Genomic DNA, 23,488 nt, shown 5'->3' with positions numbered 1-23,488 from the left:
TCTTTAAAAAGTTAAAGCACTCAAAACGGAAAGGTTTAGAAGGGAGATTCTCCCTTGGCAGTACAAAGCTGGAAAGTCTTTCAGACCACCACCACCTAAGATGCTACCAAGCACACAAACCTTCTTTCAAATTCCAAAAATCCAGAGTGTACAGCTTCTCATTTCAGAAAAGGCTAGGCTAAGCAGAGTAATGGACAATACAGGACAACCACCAACAATGTAGGCACCAGATAATGAAATTGACTCAAGATCAACTCTAGACCAGATTAATAGAAGCAACAAAAGCTCAATTATGAACAGCAGATCAGAGTTTACACTTATACTGAGACAAAACTAGAACATTCAACAATGACAAGCAAGAAACAAAGCTTTTGATCAAAGTAAGCACAACAAATAGAACCTAAGGAATAGAACTAGAACAGATTAGTAAAGCAAGAAAAGGGACTTAAGTTGAACCAATACTGAACAGATTTGATTTATAAATTGGCATACCAAACTGTTTGACATTGTGCCTCAGAGAAACTTGTTTTATTTTTCATATTTGATGTTCTGAATTAGAGGCAGCTATTGTGAATTGCACTAAGTCCTTCAACTCTTTTTTTTTTTAACTTGTAACAGTAGGATTAATCCTTAATTGCTTCAAATGTTATTGACTTACAGCTCTTGCTACAATCCACAATAGACTAAGATCAATGCAGTTTACAAATCAGCACTTTACTTGCATCAGATTAATGGTTCAACTTAATAAAAAGAAAACACATAATTGGTTTCATTGATAACTTTTGACTCTAGCATCAAATTTCACTCTTAACCAAAACTGTAGAAATTGAACTTGAATAACAAAACAGCAAACACAAATGACTCTTGAATATGATTGAACTAGAAGCTTAGCAATGAACTAATAGCAAGCAGAACAAACACACACTCAAAACATTAACACAGACTTCAAAGAAAAACCAGTTCGGTGTAGCTGGCCAAATAACAAATCTGCTAATTAATCAATGTGCAACTGAGCTAGGCTGAGCCTTTCATTGCTCACTTGGTATGCACTTGTTACTGATTAGGCAGAAACCAAGCAAATCTATCATTAAACAGATTCAAGAACATGAGATTCATTATCTCAACCACTGAAATCTGTCACCAAGCTCATTTATCCAAATATCATAGCTTATTTAAGGTGAACAGAACTTACTCAGTGCAAACAACACAAATGAATCACAAAACACAAGCATCAGCTAGTTAAACTCGAATTAAATTGACAATTAAAACAAAGCACAAGACTAGAACATGACAGAAATGTGATTTTCAAATTAAAAGACTCAAACAAATTGGATTCACCGAATAAAATGATAAAAAAAAACATTGACTCAAGGCACAGACAAGCACAAAATCAGAAAATGAGTTCAACATCAAACCAGAAAACACCTGGAATTGATTTAATGAAGACACAAACCAGATCACAAGACAGTAATAGAAAATGATGAACAAATCAGAAATTGAACGAAACAAAACGCAAAAAATCAAAAAGAGATGAAACTATCAGACGATGACATGAAACAGAACGCGAATCAAATGAACCAAATATGAATCGGCCAAGACCGAATCGAAACAACTCAACTCGGACTCAAGCGAAAACAACGGAAAAACAGAGAACGCGAGACAACTTACCTTTGAAGCGTGCTCGAACCTGAGCTCTGAATACCACGTGATGGACGAACGCCCGAGGAGAGGACGAAGGTGCGCGTCGCGATGTCCTTCGAAGCTTCCTCCAGAGATGAACGCAGCGGAAAATGATGACGAAGCTCTAGATTGAGAGCTGACTCGAAGGAAAACTACTAAACTATGAAGAGACTCAAGAAAACCCTAATATCTAAGGTTTAAACGGTGGAGATGAAGGAAAATAGAAAAGGTCGAGGAAACCCTAGCGAAGGCCATAGATCGAAGAACTGTTCGGTGAAGATGAGGTTCTATGGCCGAAAAGGATGAAGTGAGAGGGAAGACGAGGTAGAATGTGGCTTACAATCGGTGAAAAATGGGGAAACGGCAGATCTGAGGTTGGAGACAATGGAACTCTCAAGAGCGAGAGTGAGACGCTCTGAGACGTGGATGGATGTGCGAGAGTGAAGGAACGAGAAAGAGAATGTGGATGTGCGTATCTGATGCGCGAGGGAAAAAGAGGACGCGTGCGCTTTGGAGCAAGGGTGATGTTGCGTGATGAGAGAGAAGCACCGTGGAATAGAAAAATGGAAGTGAGAGAGTGTGCTTGGAAGGTGGCTAGAGGAAGTCTTTGGACTCTCTAGCCTATGACTTTCAAGAGAGAATAGTTTCTGATTCAGAAAATTCAATTCTCATTAATCTCAAAAGTAACAATACAATAGAGGAGCTGGGTATTTATAGTAACCCATGCTCCTTAAGAGCTAAACTATAAAAGATAAAAATACAAAAGGAGGACTACATCAAGTACGATTCCATCAAGTTGGTTAAAATCTTGTTTAATATATATTTGTATAGTGTGGATGTAGGGCATATGTATTTATATAGCAAGCTAAGAAAAGTTTTCGTTTGAGATTTTTGGTATAAAATATTATAATATATATATATATATATATATTAGATAGTTTGTAATAAACTTTTTCCTTTGGGATTATTAGTGTATTATATTTAAAGTATTAACTGCAATGCTGCAAAATTAATTATGCACTACAAAAAAAAAGGGCATTACCGAAGGCCAAAAGCCCTCGGAAATAGCCCAAAACCGCCGGTAAAAGGTCATTACCGAAGGCTTATCGACGGCCAAAAAGCCCTCGGTAAATCTCTTGTCGCTAACATTTACCGAGGGCTTTTGCCCTTCGGTAATTACCGAGGGCCAAAAGCCTTCGGTAATTACCGAGGGCCAAAACCCTTCGGTAATTACCGAGGGCCAAAAGCCTTCGGTAATTACCGAAGGCCACCGAAGGGCTAAAGCCTTCGGTAATATTGTTTCTAGCAGTAGGCATTCCTATCAGCTGAGCAGGATGAATCTGGCCATATTTTGATAGCATGCATGGTTGAATCTGACAACGCAATTTGGCATTTATGCATAAAACTGTATATGTCTCCATTTTTCAATGTTGTATACCAATCAAAATCACATATATTTCATTTTCATGTCAATCCACAATAACTTTTATGACTCAATGAAACATAATAAAAATATATCTTGAGATTAAAAGCCATAAAATCATAATACATTTAACATGATTTAGTTACTTTTGCATTTACTCTCAAATAATACAATTTGTTCTCTTCATACATATTAAAATGAAACAAAAATATATGAAAAATTTAGTAAAAAATTACATAAAAGTAATAGGCACTCGAACAATTAAAAAAGGAGCAGCTTGAACATGCTTCCTGAAAAGAAAATTAATTAGTATTAGTATAAGAAACAAAGATAAATGTAGATAATCACAACAATGAACAATCTATTACGCACCTGATGTCTCGATGATTTACATATTCTTAACTTTTTTAAGTTGTATAACTCTTCAAGAGTACTGCATTACAGAAAACATCATAAAAAAATGTAACCTCAAACTAATAAAATCTTTTTCAACATCATCCATTACCCACAGTTATAAGGTATCACAGTACTCATCTTTCACATCAAAATTTTCAACACATGCAAGATCAAAATTTTCAACACATACAGTAGTTTTTACATACTAACCTGATGACACTGTAATGTTTTTGCTGTGAAAGATGACATCGTTCATTTGATTAGCATCAGCATCCCTCGATTTTTTATGCATTGAGATAACATACTTGTATACGTTTCTAGGATCTCTTCTTCCCTAATTGGTATAAAAAGACATGATTTAAAAGATGGAATAATAGAAAATATTATCTGTATGAATAAGATATCTCTGACACAGTTCACATTCTGCTATGATTGAATTTTCTCATAAGCAAGCAATTTACATTATGCTATGATAGAAAAGCAGAAACAACACCAGAAAACTTTTTTATTAATCAAGGAAATAAATTAAAATTTTAGGAAGAAGCAACTTACAGTATCAATTGAATAGTTAGAATCATCAATAATATCTTTTCGCTTCCTTTGACGGGAGCTTCTAGGAAGTCGTTCAACCAACCCACCCACATTCTGCTAAGATACAATCTTCTCATAAGCATGCATAAATATATAACTAAACATATAATACCAAGCAAAACTTAAAATATTTTACCAAATAATTCTAAACATCTTTTACATTTATCAACAACTTTACCGCAAAATATCATTACTGATTGAGCAATTCCCACAATGCCTTAAATCATATTAAAATTGCTAACACAAAAATGTGAACTAACTTACAGTATCATTTCCATCAACATCAAATTGCGTTGTCAGATTCAACATGAGGTTGTGGGTCATATGGAGAAGCTAGTAGGCCACTAAAGCATGGCTCAACAAGATGGAATGCAGTATGAGCCTGAAAAGCAAATTATAAGAAAAGAGATTTGCAAACAATATCAGTCCACTGAGATACAATCATACATCAACTTAACAATCTAACAAAAGAAATCTTAAAACAGCAAATCCTAATTTACAAGCTCAAACAGAACCTAGAAAATGAAAAGAATCTAAAATAACTACTAAGAAAACAACAACAGAACAAGAAACTAAAAGAAGGAAGAGAAAATAGGAACAGGAAAAGAAAGAAACCTAAAAGAAGTTCTAACAGAATCAATGAAAGTAAAAGAATCTAAGAAGTATTAACAATCAAAACTAAAAACTAGCTAATTCCTATTAAAAAAACCAAAACAGATCTTTCCAAGCCTTTCTGCACTTTCCTCCTCCCAAATAATTGCCTTAGTGTTTTTAGCATTCTTTGCTTCCTTTAATTCTGCACAATAATCAAGTTCAAAGTCAGATTCAAAGTTAGCAAAACAATCTTTTCTTCCTTTGACAATAAAGTGCAGTAACAGATTTCAAACCAACATTAACTCTGTAGAGTTGGATTTAAAGAACAGAACAGAACAACACATAATTGACTCTTGGAATTGATGACACTATGAACATAGCAATGATCTAATACGAAGCAGGAAATGATTTTGAACTTTCTTTGATGTTTTAAGCATGTTAAAAAACAAAGTTTTAAGCATAAAAACAAAATTAAAACAACACTGAAAGCTTACTTGTGATCATTCCCACCCACCAGAGTGGCTCCAAGAGATAATAATACCCACCAAAACCTGCAAAATGGCAAAGAAAACAAAATCATGTATAACTGATAACGGTTGAAAAACCGTTATTTTTATGCTTAAATTTGATACCAAAAGCAACCTTTAAGACTTAAAGACTAGCTTGAACTCATATTTTTGCTTTAGTTTTGAGAATAAGAGAGTTGAAAGTGCATTTAATGGTTTTGTGCAAGATTCCCTTCATTTTGTAGGCTAATTGAATGATTTGAAAGAAGAATTGAAATACCGAATGATTGGAGTGCTGAAAAGTCAACCAGAAACCAGAAAAGTCAACCAGTCAACCAGAAAAGTCAATCAGTCAACCAGAAAAGTCAACCAGTCAACCAGAATGCTGAAAAACCAACCAGAACGCAGAAAAAGTCTGACCGAGTGGCGCTGAGCGGAAATTTGGCGCTGAGCGGCAGTTTTCAGGTGCCGAAATCACCGCTGAGGGGCAAAACAGCAGCTGGGGGGCAAAATGGATCAACCGCTAGTACCGCTCAGCGGTAAAATACCGCTGAGCGCCATTCTAAATGGGCTTGGACTGTTTTTTGGCACTTTTATGGGCTTGGGCCTAATTTTTCTGTATTTTTGGAATAGTATATAAGCTGTAGGACGTCCTAGGGTTTGTATCTCTGGCTGGAACGAGGCAAACACTCTCTCTACCACCCCTTTGAAGGAGGATCTTGGACGCTGAGGCTTCCGCTTCACCTTTTTAGGGTTTATTCTTTCATTCTTTCATTGTAATTCATCTAGGTTCACCATGAATATGGTGAACTAACCTCTTTATGTTTGTTGGGGAATCAATGTAGTCTTGTGAAACTCTCATATATGGAATCTGTTTTTACATCTTTTAATTAAGACTTATGCTTTCTTTCATCATTAGTTAGGGTTTTTCCTCTTTGTTTAATGCTTGCATGGTTTAACTCATTCGATGCATGATTATTGGTTTTGTCGATACGGGAACGTACGGGGAAGTCTAGATCCGGGGAATTTCTCCCAATTTTATATTGGTTGTCGTTAAGCTCCTGTACTTATGAACTAATCATTAGGAATGCTAGGAATTGTATGAACTCGTGATTAGGGAGAAGCCTTCTGGAAAGGTTCATTAGAGAGTGGCATTAACAATGGTGATTTGATCGTTGAATTCCTAAAATATATGAGAGTGGATAAGATGAAATTGAACCCCAACAACATATCCATACATAAATTTCATTGAAAGTGTTTATCTTTTGCTTTTTGCCATTGATCACAATTCATGCATACATGTTTATTTTCTGTCTTGCATTTTAAACCCCAATTAATTCGTTTGTAAGTCTTAGTTAATTAAGAAATCACATAACTAAACTAGGCCGTGAGTCCTTTGGGAAGAACGATACTTGGTCTTACCAAGTTTTATTACTTGAACGATTCGGTCATACTTGCCGATTGAAAACAAGTTTGTGACATCATAATTTGGTGTTCATAAATTTGTCCATCAAGTTTTTGGCGCCGTTGCCGGGGACTCGTGGTGTAACTGGTTAATTTGTGTGATTATTGATTATCTTTGACTTTAATTTTGAATTTCTGTTTTTATTTTTTTGGTTATTATTTTATTTTATTTTATTTTCTGTTTTTATTTTATTTTCTGTTTTTATTTTATTTTATTTTATTTTATTTTTTTGTTTTTATTTTATTTTATTTTATTTTTCTGGTTTTATTTTTTTCTGTTTTTATTTCCTATCTTCTTATCTTTTCAATTATATCCTTTGATTTTTTTTTCTCTATCTTTTTGTGCTAACAATTGTTTTTAGGGTTTTGTGCCTAATGTCTGCAGAATGCAATTTGGTCAAGAATTTAACTATATGGGCACTCAATTCTACCAAAGTAATCTCAACCACTGGTGGGAACATGACTCAAGCATGGATCAAAGCCAATTTTGGCAAGCTGCCGGGCAATTTGAGAACCAACCACAACAACAATGGCAGCAACAAAGCTTTAAAATCAACAAAGGGAAGCAAGAGATCTCTTCATTTAGACAAGGCATGGAAGAATCACTGGGGCATGCATGGGACAGGTATAAAAGCCTATTACGAAAGACTCCCAAGCATGGATTTAACGAAGAAGAAGTAGTCCTAATCTTCCTTGGAGGTCTTGGTTCACAAACCAAGATGATGCTTGACGCCTCAGCTGGAGGCAATATCAAATGGAAGACTCCAGAGGAAGCCACAGAAATAATTGAAAACATGACTACTAATAAGTGGAACAGTGAAAGAGGAGCTCCTATTCAACAAAAAGGAGTTCTACAGTTGCAATCCAATGATGCCTTGATAGCTCAGAACAAGTTAATAACTCAACAATTGGAGAATCTCTCAAAGATACTTGAACAATTGCCACAAGAGTTAAAGACTGTTGCACAGGTACAATCCCAGTTATGCGAATTGTGTGGAGGTGACCATATCAATGGTCAATGTGCCTTTCCAGTTGAAGCCGTAGAGGATGTAAACTACATGACCAATCAGTATCGTCAAGGGAGCTACAATCAAGGGTGGAAACCACACCCAAGTATTGGTCAGGAACAAAGTGGGCAAGCTGGACAAACTGGGCAATTTAACAAGCAACAACAACAAACCTTTCTATCAGGAAGTTTGGATGACACCCTTCAACAATTTTTGAAAAATTCTGACGCTACTCAGAAAAGCATTGAAGAATCATGTAAAAGGATGGAGATGCAGCTTCATTCCATTAGTCAGAGATTGAATGATGAGGTTAATACTGAAGTTAACCCTAAGGAGGAAGGGCAAGCCATTATCACTGAAAGTGACAAGATTCTTGATGAGAAAAAAATAGGGGGCGATGAGGAAAAGATAGAGAGAAAAGAAAAAGAAGAATTGAGTGAGAGAAATAAAGATGAAGAAAAAGAGAAAGAAGTGGTTGAGAGAGAAGAGAGAAAGAAAATTTGTGTGGAAATAAAGAAGTTGAAAAGAAAAAGAAAAGGGAAGAAAAAAATAAAAGAAAAGAAAAAGAGAAAATTTAGGGAGAGAAAAAGGAAGAAAAAAAAGATGAGAGGAAAGAAGAAGAAATCATATGAAAAATCACATCCTCATCTAAAGAAGAATCATAGGAAGGAAAAGAAATTCAAGTGCTTTATGGAAATCTTCAAGAAATTGGAGATTAAAGTTCCTATGGTTGAGACATTGCAACAGGTTCCTGGTTTGATCAAATTTCTGAAGAAGTTCAGTAGAAAGAAGAAAAAGAAGAAGGAACTTGAGGTTGGGTCAAGCTAATGACGTTAAAAGAGCGCTTGCTGGGAGGCAACCCAGTGATTTAAGAACTTTTGATTTTATTTTGGTTTTGTAATTTTTAATTTGTGGACTTTATTTTTGTAACTATTTTGTTGGAGATAGCATCTACTGAAGGATGCTAGGTGGTTAAGTATCTACTGAAGGGTACTATGTTTGTAACACCTACTGATGGGTGTTGGTAAGAAAATTTTGCACCTACTGATGGGTGTTGGTAAGTTTGTTACACCTACTGATGGGTGTTGGTGGATTTTGGGTCAGGCTCGTGACGTTAAACAAGCGCTACCTGGGAGGCAACCTAGTTGATTGATTTTATTTGTATTGTTTGTTTTGATTCTACTTTAGTTGCATGATAGGGATTGAATGTTTGAGTGATTTGAGAAATTAATTGCAGGGAGCAAGTGAGGGGCATGAGTAGAAGGCACCTAGGGTAAGCTAGGAAGAAGAAAAGCACAACACAAAAGTGCCGCTGAGCGGCAAATTACCGTTGAGCGGTGGTATCGTAAAAGGGGCTTAGGTTGCCCCTTAGCGGAACCCGAGCCCATTAGGGTATTTTTATACCCTAAGTCACGCTTTGGCCTTTATTTTTAGATTCTTCTCTGCGCACACACTCTTAAACATTTTTCCAAAGGTTCTCTACATTTTTCCTTTCATTCCTCTTTAGAAAATCTCCCTTCCACTCACTTTCTCACTAGTTTTCCATCTAAGTTTGGGGTTGGGAGAGAGCATCATTGATGGGGCTGAGTTTTTCAAAGCACTAAAGTAGGATTTGTTTTATCAATCACTTTTGTTTTTAGAATAGGATTTGATGTACTCAATTGGAAACTTTGTCTGTCATGATGGTTTGCTTAGGATTGTTGTTTGATAAGTAATGCCTGATGATGCTTTGATATTGATTGATGTTGAGAATGTGCACATTATATGCTTATACAGGTGGTTCACAAGCATTGTGAACAAATGCAAGATGTTATGATTGTGATTATGATTCTAAGCAGGATGTTATATGTGGAATGTGAATGAGCTTATATGTGAGGTTTTGAGCTCCAGAGTTGTTATTGTTGAATACTATTACTGTGAAAGCATGAATGACTTTGCCCAGGTTTTCTATGATTGAATTACTTGCTTGTTTGCATCATATGATCAAGGCCATTTGTTGATAACCCTTCTATTAGCCAAATTCATAAATTGAGCCCACTAAAAGAGAACACTATGTGTTATATCCTTTGAACCTCTAGCCTTGAACATGATTTGAAAACCCTTGTTGAAAAGCTTTACCTTGAGTTAAGTAGAAAATATCTTGTGGTACTGACAAATGTTCAAGTTTGGGGTTGTTGGAAAATAGAAAGGGAAATTGAAAGCATTGAGCTAAGAGCTAAGAATTAAGTATGTGAAAAGAAACAGAAAAAAGAGAAAGAAAAAAAAAAGAAAAAGAAAAGCTCAATGCAAAAGAAAGTTGGGAATAAATAAGAATGATTGTGTTTATATGTTTCTCTTAACTCAAGGGTTTTGTGATCTAGAAAAACCAATTTTCTTGTTAGCCCAGCCACGTTATAAGCCATAGAAAAGTCCTTGTGATGATGCTTGCTTGTAAGTGTTTTTGATTATGGTTAAATGAAAGGCAAAGTTGATTCATGTGACATTGTGATAGTAGAGTGAATGAGTGAATACCTCTTATACACTTGTGTGTTTGAGTGAAACACTTTATCTAGTGAGGAAAGATTCCATGAAAATATAAGAACATCTTTGCTTAGTTGATTGATCATTCATGAAAGGTAGCATTTGTTGGATAGTATGTGATTGTGTGAACATTAAAGCATGTGCATGTCTTGATTGAAATCTTTGAAATGAGCTGAATTGAGCACTTACTTATCTTGAAAGAAGGATTTTTGAATGTGGTGAACTATTATATGGATTGATGGAAGATTGAGTTACATCTTGTTTGCTTGAGGACAAGCAAAGTTTTAAGTTTGGGGTTGTGATAACGGTTGAAAAACCGTTATTTTTATGCTTAAATTTGATACCAAAAGCAACCTTTAAGACTTAAAGACTAGCTTGAACTCATATTTTTGCTTTAGTTTTGAGAATAAGAGAGTTGAAAGTGCATTTAATGGTTTTGTGCAAGATTCCCTTCATTTTGTAGGCTAATTGAATGATTTGAAAGAAGAATTGAAATACCGAATGATTGGAGTGCTGAAAAGTCAACCAGAAACCAGAAAAGTCAACCAGTCAACCAGAAAAGTCAACCAGTCAACCAGAATGCTGAAAAACCAACCAGAACGCAGAAAAAGTCTGACCGAGTGGCGCTGAGCGGAAATTTGGCGCTGAGCGGCAGTTTTCAGGTGCCGAAATCACCGCTGAGGGGCAAAACAGCAGCTGGGGGGCAAAATGGATCAACTGCTAGTACCGCTCAGCGGTAAAATACCGCTGAGCGCCATTCTAAATGGGCTTGGACTGTTTTTTTGGCACTTTTATGGGCTTGGGCCTAATTTTTCTGTATTTTTGGAATAGTATATAAGCTGTAGGACGTCCTAGGGTTTGTATCTCTGGCTAGAACGAGGCAAACACTCTCTCTACCACCCCTTTGAAGGAGGATCTTGGATGGTGAGGCTTCCGCTTCACCTTTTTAGGGTTTATTCTTTCATTCTTTCATTGTAATTCATCTAGGTTCACCATGAATATGGTGAACTAACCTCTTTATGTTTGTTGGGGAATCAATGTAGTCTTGTGAAACTCTCATATATGGAATCTGTTTTTACATCTTTTAATTAAGACTTATGCTTTCTTTCATCATTAGTTAGGGTTTTTCCTCTTTGTTTAATGCTTGCATGGTTTAACTCATTCGATGCATGATTATTGGTTTTGTCGATACGGGAACGTACGGGGAAGTCTAGATCCGGGGAATTTCTCCCAATTTTATATTGGTTGTCGTTAAGCTCCTGTACTTATGAACTAATCATTAGGAATGCTAGGAATTGTATGAACTCGTGATTAGGGAGAAGCCTTCTGGAAAGGTACATTAGAGAGTGGCATTAACAATGGTGATTTGATCGTTGAATTCCTAAAATATATGAGAGTGGATAAGATGAAATTGAACCCCAACAACATATCCATACATAAATTTCATTGAAAGTGTTTATCTTTTGCTTTTTGCCATTGATCACAATTCATGCATACATGTTTATTTTCTGTCTTGCATTTTAAACCCCAATTAATTCGTTTGTAAGTCTTAGTTAATTAAGAAATCACATAACTAAACTAGGCCGTGAGTCCTTTGGGAAGAACGATACTTGGTCTTACCAAGTTTTATTACTTGAACGATTCGGTCATACTTGCCGATTGAAAACAAGTTTGTGACATCATAATTTGGTGTTCATAAATTTGTCTATCAATAACCAAATACAAGCAGAACATATGGCAGAACTGATTTCTTCACAAATTTCACAACCACCCCCAAGGCATGTACAAGCAGTGAGTTTTTCATTGTTCAGTTCTAAAGAATTTAAGAACCCAGCAAACTCAAGTTCAAGTTCTAATCCTAAATCAGTACAAGCATTTTCAAAATCAGCCAAATCAACTTTCACATCATCAAAAACTGCATGTCTATCATCGTGAGCATCTGATTCCTCATCAAAAAGTGCATTTAAATATGTGGAATCATCAAAAACACTAAATGCAGGTATATGAACTCTATCAATGGAAAATGCTGAATTTATGATATTATAATTATCAAAGCAAGGAGTAAAATCAACAACTTCTACAGGCACATCATGCATATGATCAAGCACATTGAAATCAATTTCAAGCTCACACACATCAGCATCAAAATGCATTTCACAGTACTGAATGAGGTTCAGTACTATCACCATCATAATACACATTTTCACTCAATTGAACATTAGCAGTGGTAAATTCAGATATAGGGACAACAACAAAGCTATTACAATCATGAATCATAGCCAACTCCCTAAAACCATCAACTAGCTTTTCAAAATGAGTATCAGTGTAATTATGGTCATAAGGTTCACATACACATTCAGAAATATCAATAGATGCACTCATATAATCATCACTCATCAGAGAATTGGAATTATCAGAATTTAAAGCATAATATGAATTAGTGAAAGAAGGATTAGAGTATACAGAGGTGGTAGGACACTCAATCTCTTGATATTATGGGGCAACAGCTACCATCAGTGGTGCTTCATTGTTTGTTGCCCCTTTCTCCTCTTCATTTTTCCTTGTCAGCTGATTGATAACAGCCACCATTTGAGCCACTTGGGTGGTCATTTCTTGAACCCGTCGTTGATACTGTCATGCTTCAGACATTGCCGATGCATCTCGGATCACCATCGTGCTCCCCTCCACCTTGAATGTCCCTCGCTGCCGTCGCTCCAGAGACGTCATCTTCCCCCGCCACCAATTTTGCAAGAGCAGAAACACGAAAATAGCTGTAGCGCGTCTCGCTACCTCCATCACCATCGCAATGCTATTCGCTCCAGATCTACCAGTCTTCGCTAGACAGTGAGACTCTCATTGTCGCCGCGTTCCGGACATCTCCCACGAACCCCGAAACCTGCATCAACGAACCCAGCCGCAAAACCCCCAAATCGGCGTCAACCAACCCAACCGTAGAACCACCAAACCGACCTCAGAAAACCTAGGCGTAGAACCCCCAAACTGCCATCTTCAATCCCAGCCAAAGAATCCCCAAACCAGTGTCAACCAACCAACCCTCACTTGTCCCAAAATCGCTCAATATTGGAGGGCACAATGGAGGGCACCAGCAGAATAGAGAAGGGAAGGGGGAAGCTTTCAGAGAACCAGCAGAATAGAGAAGGGAAGGGGGAAGCTTTCAGAGAAGAGAACAAAGGGGAGTGAAATTGGAAAATTTGGGGAAAGTGACGAAGCGTGAAGTTGAGGAAAGTGATGAAACTAGGAACGAAAACCCCAATTTCGAACTTAAATTAGCGAGAATGTTACCGACGGCTTAAAAGCCTTCGGTAATCACCTTAATATCGAGGGCTTCAAGGCCTTCGGTAATATGCTGTCTGTAAATCGCACTTTTCCAGTAATGATGTTTGGATGTATGAACGTGTGAATGTACCAAGAGGTTTGAACTAATATTATGCACTATCATACCTTGTGATTTTAGTATAATCTTGTTGCATATTTGGATTCAATTGTTATTAATTAGTTGACTTCTTTTTCATAAAATTTTAGATAAAAACTCTTAAGAAAAGAAAATAAGAAAAAAGGGTCTTCCTCGCAAATAAAAATCAACTTATATATAGACTTATTTGGTGAGTTAATATATCAGTAAAGAGAAAAGTTATGTAAAATTATAAACTGATGTATAGACTAATACAAAAAGTGACATATAATAAATTTCTATTAATTTAATGAGTTAAGTGTAGAATCTTTTAATTAATTTCTTAAAACTATTAATTGTATTTCTTTTTTTCCTTATTATTGTAGGTCGGGGAAATTGTTTTTGTTGCTTTAACAGGAGTGATAGTATAGGAGCAGTTGAAGGTTGTTGCTTTGAAAACTATTGACACGGTGATAGCTTTTTGCCCTTTAACATTTCACATTATGGGCAACTGAGGAATGGGCTAGACATCTTGTTTTGAAAAGAATAACGCAAGGCCACATCTTTTTCTATTTAGAGAAGATATTGTAGTTGTTGTAAACATCTTTCTCTGCCTTTACACTTTGATATTTTACCATTCTTGACAGATATTTTATTTATTCATTCAAGTATAGGATCCTTATATATTTTCTTGTACAATTTTTTTACTTTTGCATTGCCTTTCTTGGATATAGAAACCATTTAGCTCGAAACCTATGTCTTATTTTTGATAAATGTTGAAAGTTTTCAATGAATTATATCTTCTATTAAATAGTTGTAAATGTTTGTCTATATTAGATGGATTTTGGCAATTTGTTAGTTATGTTGACTTTTATGAACTATCGAAACTCGTAACTATTAAACCCAGATGCAGAATCACCTATTTTTGTTATAAAATCATAAATTACATACGGATTTTTTCGTATATAATTACATACGGATTTTATATACAGATTTTTCGTATGTAAATTATATACAGATTTTTTCGTATGTAAATTATATATGGATATATTCGTATATAACTTATCTACGCTCTTTTTATATACAGATTTATGTCCGTATGTAATCCGTATGTAATATCATTTTATATACGAATTTTAGAGGTTATATACGGATTTTGACCGTATGTAACTGCAATTTTTCTTGTAGTGACACTCTTCCACTCTTCCAAACAACATATTCATCTCATAACCTAAACCTCATTCGTTCATTGCTGTGCTACTCTTCAATTGATAAAAACTGCATTCATATTTAATTTTTTGTATTTGCATTCAAAACCAATGATTTCGTTCTTTTTAAGTATTAATTAATTGAGTTATCACACGACTGTCTAGTGCCGAGAGTCTCTTGGGACACGATACCTGGTCTTAGCATTTTATATTACTTGTAAGATTCGGTACACTTGCCGAAGTCTCAACAAAGGCCCGAAGCTTGAGCGCCCTTTTTGGAGCCCTCAACGCCAAAGCCTACCACACACCGCCTGGGCGCCTTTTTGGGGCGCTAAGTGCCACTCTTCCTGAAGAACCATGCCTGCTTGCCTTTTGGGGCGCTGAGCGTCACTTTTCCTTAACCACGCCAGTTTTAGTTTCGCAGCACGCCCGGGCACCCTAAGTGGGGCGCTGAGCGCCAGCGAGATGGGCCTGGGCTTTGTTTTTGTTTTGATTCCGCTCTATTTAAAGGACCCAAACGCCCTAGGTTTGGTATCTTTGGCAGAGGAGGCACATCAACACACTCTTCCACTCTTTGAAGGTGTATTTGAATGTGAGAGCTTCCATCTTCAACTTTTAGGGTTTTTCTATCTCATTCTTCTCCATTGTACATCTAGTTTCTCCATGACAATGGGGAGCTAACTTCTATTTGTTGTTGGGGGATGATGTAACCTTGTGAACTCTCATGTATTTGAATTTATGCTTCTTTCATTAACTGTTAGGGTAATTCGTCTGTGATCAATGCTCACTTTGTTTAACTCATTCATAGCATGATGTTTGAATTGCATGAGTGCTAGGAGGTTCCTTACAATTCAAGTTCTTGTAGAATTATTCCTAAGAGCAGTATTTCTTAGGGATGAGGGTATGAGTCTTGGTCGTCTTAAGCTCCTGATCTTCAGAATTAATTATTAGGAATGCTAGGAATAAACTAGTAATTAAGGATAGGATTTCTTCACCAAGGGATCGGGTTTTAAGTAATTTAGTTAGTGACGGTGACTTTAATGAAAGAAGAAGAATTCTTATATACATGAGAGTAAACTTGGTGAAATCTAACCCCAACAACATATTCATCTCATAACACAAACCTCATCCGTTCATCGTTGTGCTACTCTTCAAGTGATGAAAGCTCCATTCATATTTAATTTTCTGTATTTGCATCCTAAACCAATGATTTCGTTACTTTTAAGTGTTAATTAATCGAGTTATCACACGACTGTCTAATGCCGAGAGTCTCTTGGGACACGATACTTGTCTTACCATTTTTTATTACTTGTACGATTCGGTACACTTGCCGAAGTCTCAACAAAACCCAACAAAGAAGAATGTTTTTTTTTATCCTTTGAACCTTGACCCTAAATTTGAAATTTGAAAAAACCTTTTCGAAATCCTTTCCTTTAGTTGAGTAGAGTATGTTTATATGGTAATGGAGAATGGTTCAAGTTCGGGGTTCTGAGAAACTGGAAATAACTTTGTTAAAATCTTTAAAGAGCATTGAGGAAAAGCAAAAAGCAAAAGAAAAACAAAAGATAAGACAAGAAAGAAAATAAAAGGTTAAGCTAATTGAAAGGAAAGTTGGGAATGAGTTGAAGATTGGTTTCTCACATTAAAGAAGAAAGAGAGATTATTGTTAATGTAAATAAATGAATTATGCACTTTCTTAACTCGAGGAATTTTTTTGTCTAGAAAAACTAATTTTCTTCTTAGCCCGGCCATGTTACAAGCCTTGAAAAGCCCTTGTGATGATAACTTGCTTGTGAGTGTGTTTGATGGTATTTAAATAAACGACAACGTTGATTCATGTGACATTGTGATGGTAGAGTGTAAGAGTGTCACCTCACTACACACCTTTGAGTTTGAGTAAAACACTATTCTGGGTGAGGAATTGTTCCGTGTACTTTATGATAACATTCTTACTTGGTTGTTGATTATTCATGAGGTTTGCACCTGTTGTGTAATTTTTGAGTATGTGAGCACCATAGTTGAGCTTGATTGGCTAAAGCGTCATTATATCTTGACTGATCTTTTTATGAGGAGCATACATGAGTGATTTACTTGTCAAAGAAGAGAATGTTTTTTTATGTGCTTGACCATTGTAGTATGATTATTTTGCTTGAGGACAAGCAAAGTTTCAAGTTTGGGGTTGTTATAATGGTTCAAAATATTGTTACCTGTGATGCAACTTTGATACTAAATCAATCCTTTTTGACTTAGAAGCTTGCTTGAACTCACGGTTTTAGTTTAGTTTTGTGAATAAATGAGTAGAGGGTATACTTGATGATTTTATCACTAAATTCCCTTGATTTTGTAGGTTATTGGAATTATTTGAAAGAGGAGTTAAAGTACCAAGGAGATGGAATGCAGAAAAAGACGTAGCATAGAAAACTCAAGTTGAAGCTGAGGGCCCCCTTAGGGGCCCTAAGCGTTAGCTAGTCAAAGCTGAGCATTAACCAAGGGTCTTGAGTGCCAATGTCATGTATCGCACACCGCTTGGGCGTCCTTTTAGGGGCGCTGAGCGCCAGTTCTCTCGTAGTTTCGCCTGTTTGCCCACCCTTAGGGCGCTGAGCGCCAACGACGTTGGCCCATGATCCAATTTTGATCTATTTAAGGATTTGTACGACCTAGGGTTGGTATCTCTTGATGGCTTGAACACAGAAACACACTTTTTGCCCTCTGGAGGCAGATTTGGGGATGCGGGAGCTTCCTCTTCAGTTTCTAGGGTTTTTTTATCTCTTCCATTTTGTGTTTCATCTAATTTCTCCATGATAATGGAGAACTAAACCTTATTTATTGTTGGGGAAGATGTAACCTGTAAAACTCTCATGTATTTGAATTGATTCTTATTTATATATGCTTCTTTCATTAATTGTTAGGGTTATTCTTCTTTGCTCAATGCTTGTTATGTTTAACTCATTCACGACATGATATTTGATTTATCTAAATATCGACAGATATCTTACAATTCATGATCTGGAGAATTTCTCCCAAGGGAACTATTGCCTAGACATAGGGATAAAATGATTGGTTGTCTTAAGCTTCCATTCGTAATGCAGAATTAATGATTAGGGATGCAAGACATTGTAGTCTAGTAATTGAGGATAGGCTTATATGCAAGACATCGGGTTATAAGGAATTTAGAAAGTGACATGGACATTTAATAAAGAAGAAGAATTCTTATATGAATGAGAGTGATTAGGTGAAATCTAAACCCCAACAACATTATCATCTCATATTATCAACTTCATCCATTCATTCTAGTGTTTACCCTCAATTGATCAATTTGCATTCATATTTACTTTTGTTGCATTTGCATTTGAAAACCAACAAAATATCTTTTTTGTCTCAACTAGTTAAGTAATTACATGACTGTTTAGTGTCGTGAGTCTCTTGGGAAACGATACTTGGTCTTACCATTTATTATTACTTGATACGATTCGGTACACTTGTCGAGGTCTTAACAGGTATCCATGTTGATCCTGAGAAGATCAAGGTTATCCAAGAGTGGCCTGTTTTGAAAACAGTGAGAGAAGTGTGAAGTTTTCTCGGTCTAGCCAGATTCTATAGACGTTTTGTAGAAAATTTCTCTACTATTGCTGCTCCCCTCAATGAGCTTATAAAGAAAAATGTGTCATTCAATTCGGGTGATAAACAAGTCTTAGCCTTTGAGACCTTAAAGCATAAGTTAACACATGCACCTATTCTACACTTACCTGATATGAGAATGTGATGCATCTGGGGTAGGAATATGAGAAGTCTTAATTCAAGAAGGTCATCCCATAACTTACTTTAGCGAGAAACTTTGGGGACCAACTTTGAACTATCGTACCTATGATAAGGAGTTGTATGCCCTCATACGAGCATTAAAGACTTGGGAGCATTACTTTGTTTCACGAGAATTTATTATCAATGCTGACCACGAATCTCTCAAGTATCTTAAAGGGCAAGGAAAATTAAACAAGAGACATGCAAAGTGGATGGAGTTCCTTGAGCAGTTTTCCTATGTCATCAAACATAAAAAGGTTTCGTATTTTAGGAATGAATGGTTTACTCTAGTCTATCTAAGTTTGTGGAACTAGAAGGAGATTGTTATCCCAACATTGTGAAAGTATTTTATGCAAACATAAGAGTTGAAGGCAATCATATCCTTTCTCGTGTAAAGGGGGTTAACATTTGTATTGATTAAGCTGTTTGGAAAACTGGTGTAAGATTTCATCCTAGTGGTATGAAATGTCATCAAGGAATCTCAGGTGTTAACAAAATGGCAATCTATGAAGACTGTTTGAGAAACTGTAAAGCATCAAAAGACAATAATCTCTTAAGTGTTGGTAATCTGAGAAAAGAATGAAAGGTTATGTGTTTTTGTGATTGCCTGGATTTTACTTCCAAGAAGTGGAAATCACACACAGCTGACTACTGAGGATGTCTATTTACTACACAAGTTAAGAGCCAAGATACCAATAAATTGGATCTCTGCAGTAAGTGATCACATGATTAAGATCACTAGGCAGCAAGTATACCATCTTCCTTATGTGGTCTTCATTAGTAGAACTTTAAGGCTTTTTGGAGGGGATATTTCAAATGAAGTCACCTTGAGTTGCTCGAAGAAAAATATGGTTTAAAAGATGTCTCTATATCATATGGGATTTAGAAGAGATAAAAAAGGATGGACATTCAAGGATGAATATATTCCAGATGTAGAGAAAATTGAACCTATTGGTGTTGACATGTCCAAGTGTAGATTCAAACCTCAATTAGAGTTTGACAAGTTTGTTGTAGATGAATTTAAGAGACAGGAGAACAAGATGTCAAAGTTGCAAAAGTCTCTTTCTAGACTACACCAAAAATTGGACTATGTATTAAGAATTAATACCTTTGGTGGAATTTGTGAAGATGTGCCAGAAAATGGAGAGAACAAAACGAATGAAGAGTTTATAGAGATATCTAAATCAGAATAAAGTTTTTTTGTTAAATATCTTTGTTAGGTGTTCTGTTTTGTTTTGTAGTAAATGGCTTTTAAGCCATCTTTTAATTTCTGATTTGATTGTACTTATCTTTTTAACATCAATGAAATTATCTTTTGGCAATCAATTTGTGTTCTGTGAATGATTATATGAATTGATTAAATTGATTAATTCTCTTTTATGATAGCAATTGAACATTTCATTATTTCATCATTACATTGCATATTCATACTTTGTTTTGTGATAATTGATTATTGGTCAGTTACACTGCATATGAACTAACACTTGATGTAGTCAAAATGAAAAAGATTATGCAGGAGCATTGACTGATTACTGAGATGAAAGGGATATTTCATAATGCACTGCAAAACTGAATCGATTAAAGAAGATTCATAATCGATTGGATTTCATCAAGTGGTTTGAAGTTTCTTATGTGTTAAATCTTTTACTTTAAACCATGAATAATGATTGCGTATGTGTTTATTCATCATAAATCTCACTCGATGATAACACTAGGCTACTGATAACAGTTGAAAAACTGTTATTTTCAAGCTTAAAATTGATACTAAAAGCAACCTTTAACACTTATAAACTAGCTTGAAATCATGCTTTTGGTCACATTTTTGGAAATAAGAGAGCTGGACAGGTTTATGCTTGATTTCAGTGTTTTTATGCAGGTTTTAAGATGAATTTGGTGAAACAAGTGAAGAAGGATAGAGATGGAATCAGAAAAGACATCAAAAAGTGCAAAAGGAGAAGCCGTAATTACCGCTCAGCGGCAGTTTACCGCTGAGCAGCACTCAGAAACCCACGTTGGCTCCGTTGAGGGGTGAAAAGGCCGCTGAGGGGAGGAAAACAACTCACGCACTTACCGCGGAGCGGTAGTTTACCGCTGAGCGGCACTATTTTGGGCTTGGGCCTAATTTTCTGTACATTTTAGAATAGTATATAAGCTTTAGGACGTCCTAGGGTTTGTATCTTTGGCAGAGACGAAACAAACACTCTCTTTTCCACCCCTTGAAGGAAGATCTTGGATGCTCAGGCTACCTCCTCCTCTTTCTAGGGTTCTATCTTTCATTCTTTCATTATTGTTCATCTAGTTTCACGATGAATATGGTGAACTAAACCTTGTATTGTTGTTGGGGAATCAATGTAGTCTTGTGAAACTCTCATATATGGAATTTGATTTAATGTCTTATATTAAGATATATGCTTTCTTTCATCTTTAGTTAGGGTTTTTCCTCTTTGCTTATTGCTTGCTTTGTTTAACTCATTCATTGCCATGATTATTGATTTTGTCGATACGGGAACGTACGGGGAAGTCTAGATCCGGGGAATTTCTCCCAATAGCATATTGGTTGCCTTTAAGCTCCTGCACTTTAAGAACTAATTACTAGGAATGCTAGGAATTGTATGAACTCGTAATTAAGGATATGCCTTCTTGCAAGGTGATTTAGAGAGTGGCATTAGCATTGATGATAAGAATGATGAATTCCTGAAAATATATGAGAGTGGATAAGATGAAATTGATAACCCCAACAACATACTCATCCATCTAATTCATTGAAGTGTTTGTATTCTGTTTTTCTCCATTGATCAAATTCATGCATACATATTTAATTACTGTCTTTTGCATTTAAACCTACAATCAATTTGTTCTTAAGTCTTAAATAATCAACAAATCATATAGCTAAACTAGGCCGTGAGTCCTTTGGGAGAACGATACTTGGTCTTACCGAGTTTATTACTTGATACAATTCGGTCACACTTGCCGATTGTTAAACAAGTTTGTGGCACCGTTTTTCGGTGTTCATAAATTTGTCATCAGCTACTATGTTTCAAGATGTATCTAAAATGGTCTAATATTTGTGATATTTATCTGATACACTGTTTGAAAATGTTTGAATGATACATACTCTGTTAGATCTCTATCATGCAACTCTGATATTGAAATATGATATGCATATTGATAGGGGGAGTTTTATATTATGTTACATGACTTTCACATGTTAAAAGGGGAAGAAATTAATATCATGTGAACATTGCTGATAGGGGGATCATCATGGTTTTTTGTTTACATATGCTGATACATCTCTATATGAGTAAATATCTCTGTATTTCAATTACTATGTGCTATAAATCCTTTTTTTCTCTCTCTATCTAGAATATGGAGACTCTATCTCTATCATCTCCTTTTCTTTATAGCCTTTCACAACCCACAATTTGTTTTTGACTCTCACAGGTGTACCCAATTGGAGTTGTTCTTTCATCCAGTCATCAGGAACTTTCCTCCCTCTTCCAATCTTTTCTTTTTTCGGTACTTGAAACAATAAATAATGTTTACCTTTAACCTTGGGCTTTTCATCTTGAGAGCTAGTCATGAGTACATCTTGAAATGCAGCTTTATGACTAGCTTCTTCCTCCTGCATCTGCCTCTCATCTTTGAAGACATCTACAACAACTCTCTCTTCTCTGTCTTAGAGCACCACTATACCTTCGTTCACATCAATGATAGCTTTGGCCGTTTTCATAAACGGTCTTCCAAGAATAATGGGTATGTTTTCAGTCTCCATCTTCATCACCACAAAGTCTACCAAGAACTGGAGTTTGCCCACACAAACTATAATATCTTCTGCTATTCCACAGGGTTCCTTTGAAGATCCATCTGCCATTACTAAGTTAACCTTTACAGGCTTCACATCAACATCACCGATCTGCTCCAATAAAGAATAAGGTATCAAGTTAACACTTGATCCTAAATCAAGTAATGCCTTGTTTATCCTTTTCTTCCCTATTGTGCATGGAATGGAGAAACCTCCTGGATCTTTTGCCTTTAGCGGGAATGGCTCCTTTTTAACAGCTTTATACTTTTTTGTATTATCATCTCTACGTCTTTTCCTTGTAGAGACTTTTTCTTCAGGTTTAGTATAAACTACAATTTGTTGTAGTATATGATTCCAAGGTACATCATTGTCCGCCATCTTGAATAGTTCTGTAAAATCAAATTGCTTCTCTTGATTTATTGGAAAAGGAAAATCACTTTCTATCTCTCTTCTCTCTCCTTTCTCTTTTCTCTCTTTCTCTTTTTCTCTCTCTTCTTTTTCTTTCTTTTCTCTCTTTTCTTTTAACTCAACTCTCTCATCATTTGTACTCTCCACCACTTTGCATTCTTCCCTGGGGTTAACCTCAGTATTAGCTCCAAAATTTTTGTTTGGCCTCTCTTCCAACTACTTGGTAATCTGACCCATTTGAGTCTCCCAATTCTTAATAGAAGCCTCAGTGCTCTTTTGAGTAGACTCAGTTTTCTGTATGAACTGATTAACAGTTTCTTCCATCCTTATTGATCTTTCATTAAGTATAGAAATCTGTTGCCATAAGGTTGGTTGTTGCTGTTGCTTATTGAATTGCCCAGTTTGTCCAGCTTGCCCAGTTTGTCCGCGACCAATGCTTGGGTGTGGTTTCCACCCTTGATTAAAATTCCCCTGACGGTATTGATTTGCCATGAAGTTTACATCCTCTAATGCTTCTACTGGAAAAGCGCATTGACCATTGATATGGTCACCTCCACATAATTCACACAACTGTGATTGAGCCTGTGCAACAGTCTTTAACTCTTTTGGTAGTTGTGCAAGTGTTTTCGTAAGCGTCTCCAGTTGTTGAGCTAGTATCTTATTTTGTGCTAGCAAGGCA

At 36.0% G+C, this 23,488-nt stretch overlaps 1 protein-coding gene across 1 annotated transcript; it reads right to left on the bottom strand.

Moving 5' to 3' along the window:
* Positions 1-3,184: 3,184 nt before the first annotated feature.
* LOC148200671 (uncharacterized) lies at positions 3,185-12,682 on the bottom strand. The gene is made up of 8 exons (XM_088112201.1): positions 11,898-12,682; position 9,761; positions 5,179-5,270; positions 4,355-4,886; positions 4,052-4,144; positions 3,710-3,833; positions 3,476-3,536; positions 3,185-3,393 (listed from the first exon to the last, which is right to left on the bottom strand). The coding sequence occupies exons 1-4, from the start codon at positions 12,380-12,382 to the stop codon at positions 4,862-4,864; spliced, it is 603 nt and encodes a 200-aa protein (XP_087968327.1). The 5' UTR covers positions 12,383-12,682; the 3' UTR covers positions 3,185-3,393; positions 3,476-3,536; positions 3,710-3,833; positions 4,052-4,144; positions 4,355-4,861.
* Between the last annotated feature and the right edge of the window lie 10,806 nt (positions 12,683-23,488).

The sequence above is a fragment of the Vigna umbellata genome, chromosome 4 (assembly GCF_029865625.1).
Source record: "Vigna umbellata cultivar VRB3 chromosome 4, Vumbellata_1.0, whole genome shotgun sequence".
NCBI lineage: Eukaryota > Viridiplantae > Streptophyta > Magnoliopsida > Fabales > Fabaceae > Vigna > Vigna umbellata.
Note: the sequence above shows the minus strand (reverse complement) of the source record. Positions and strands in the feature narration are given on the sequence as shown.

Bases quoted from the DNA above. Each gene is read 5' to 3' on its own strand.
- LOC148200671 (XM_088112201.1), bottom strand. From the start codon at position 12,382: ATGTGTATTATGATGGTGATAGTACTGAACCTCATTCAGTACTGTGAA. The intron at 4,887-5,178 runs GTAAGCTTTCAG...ATTATTGTGCAG, and splicing joins GTGGGTGGGAATGATCACAA to AATTAAAGGAAGCAAAGAAT.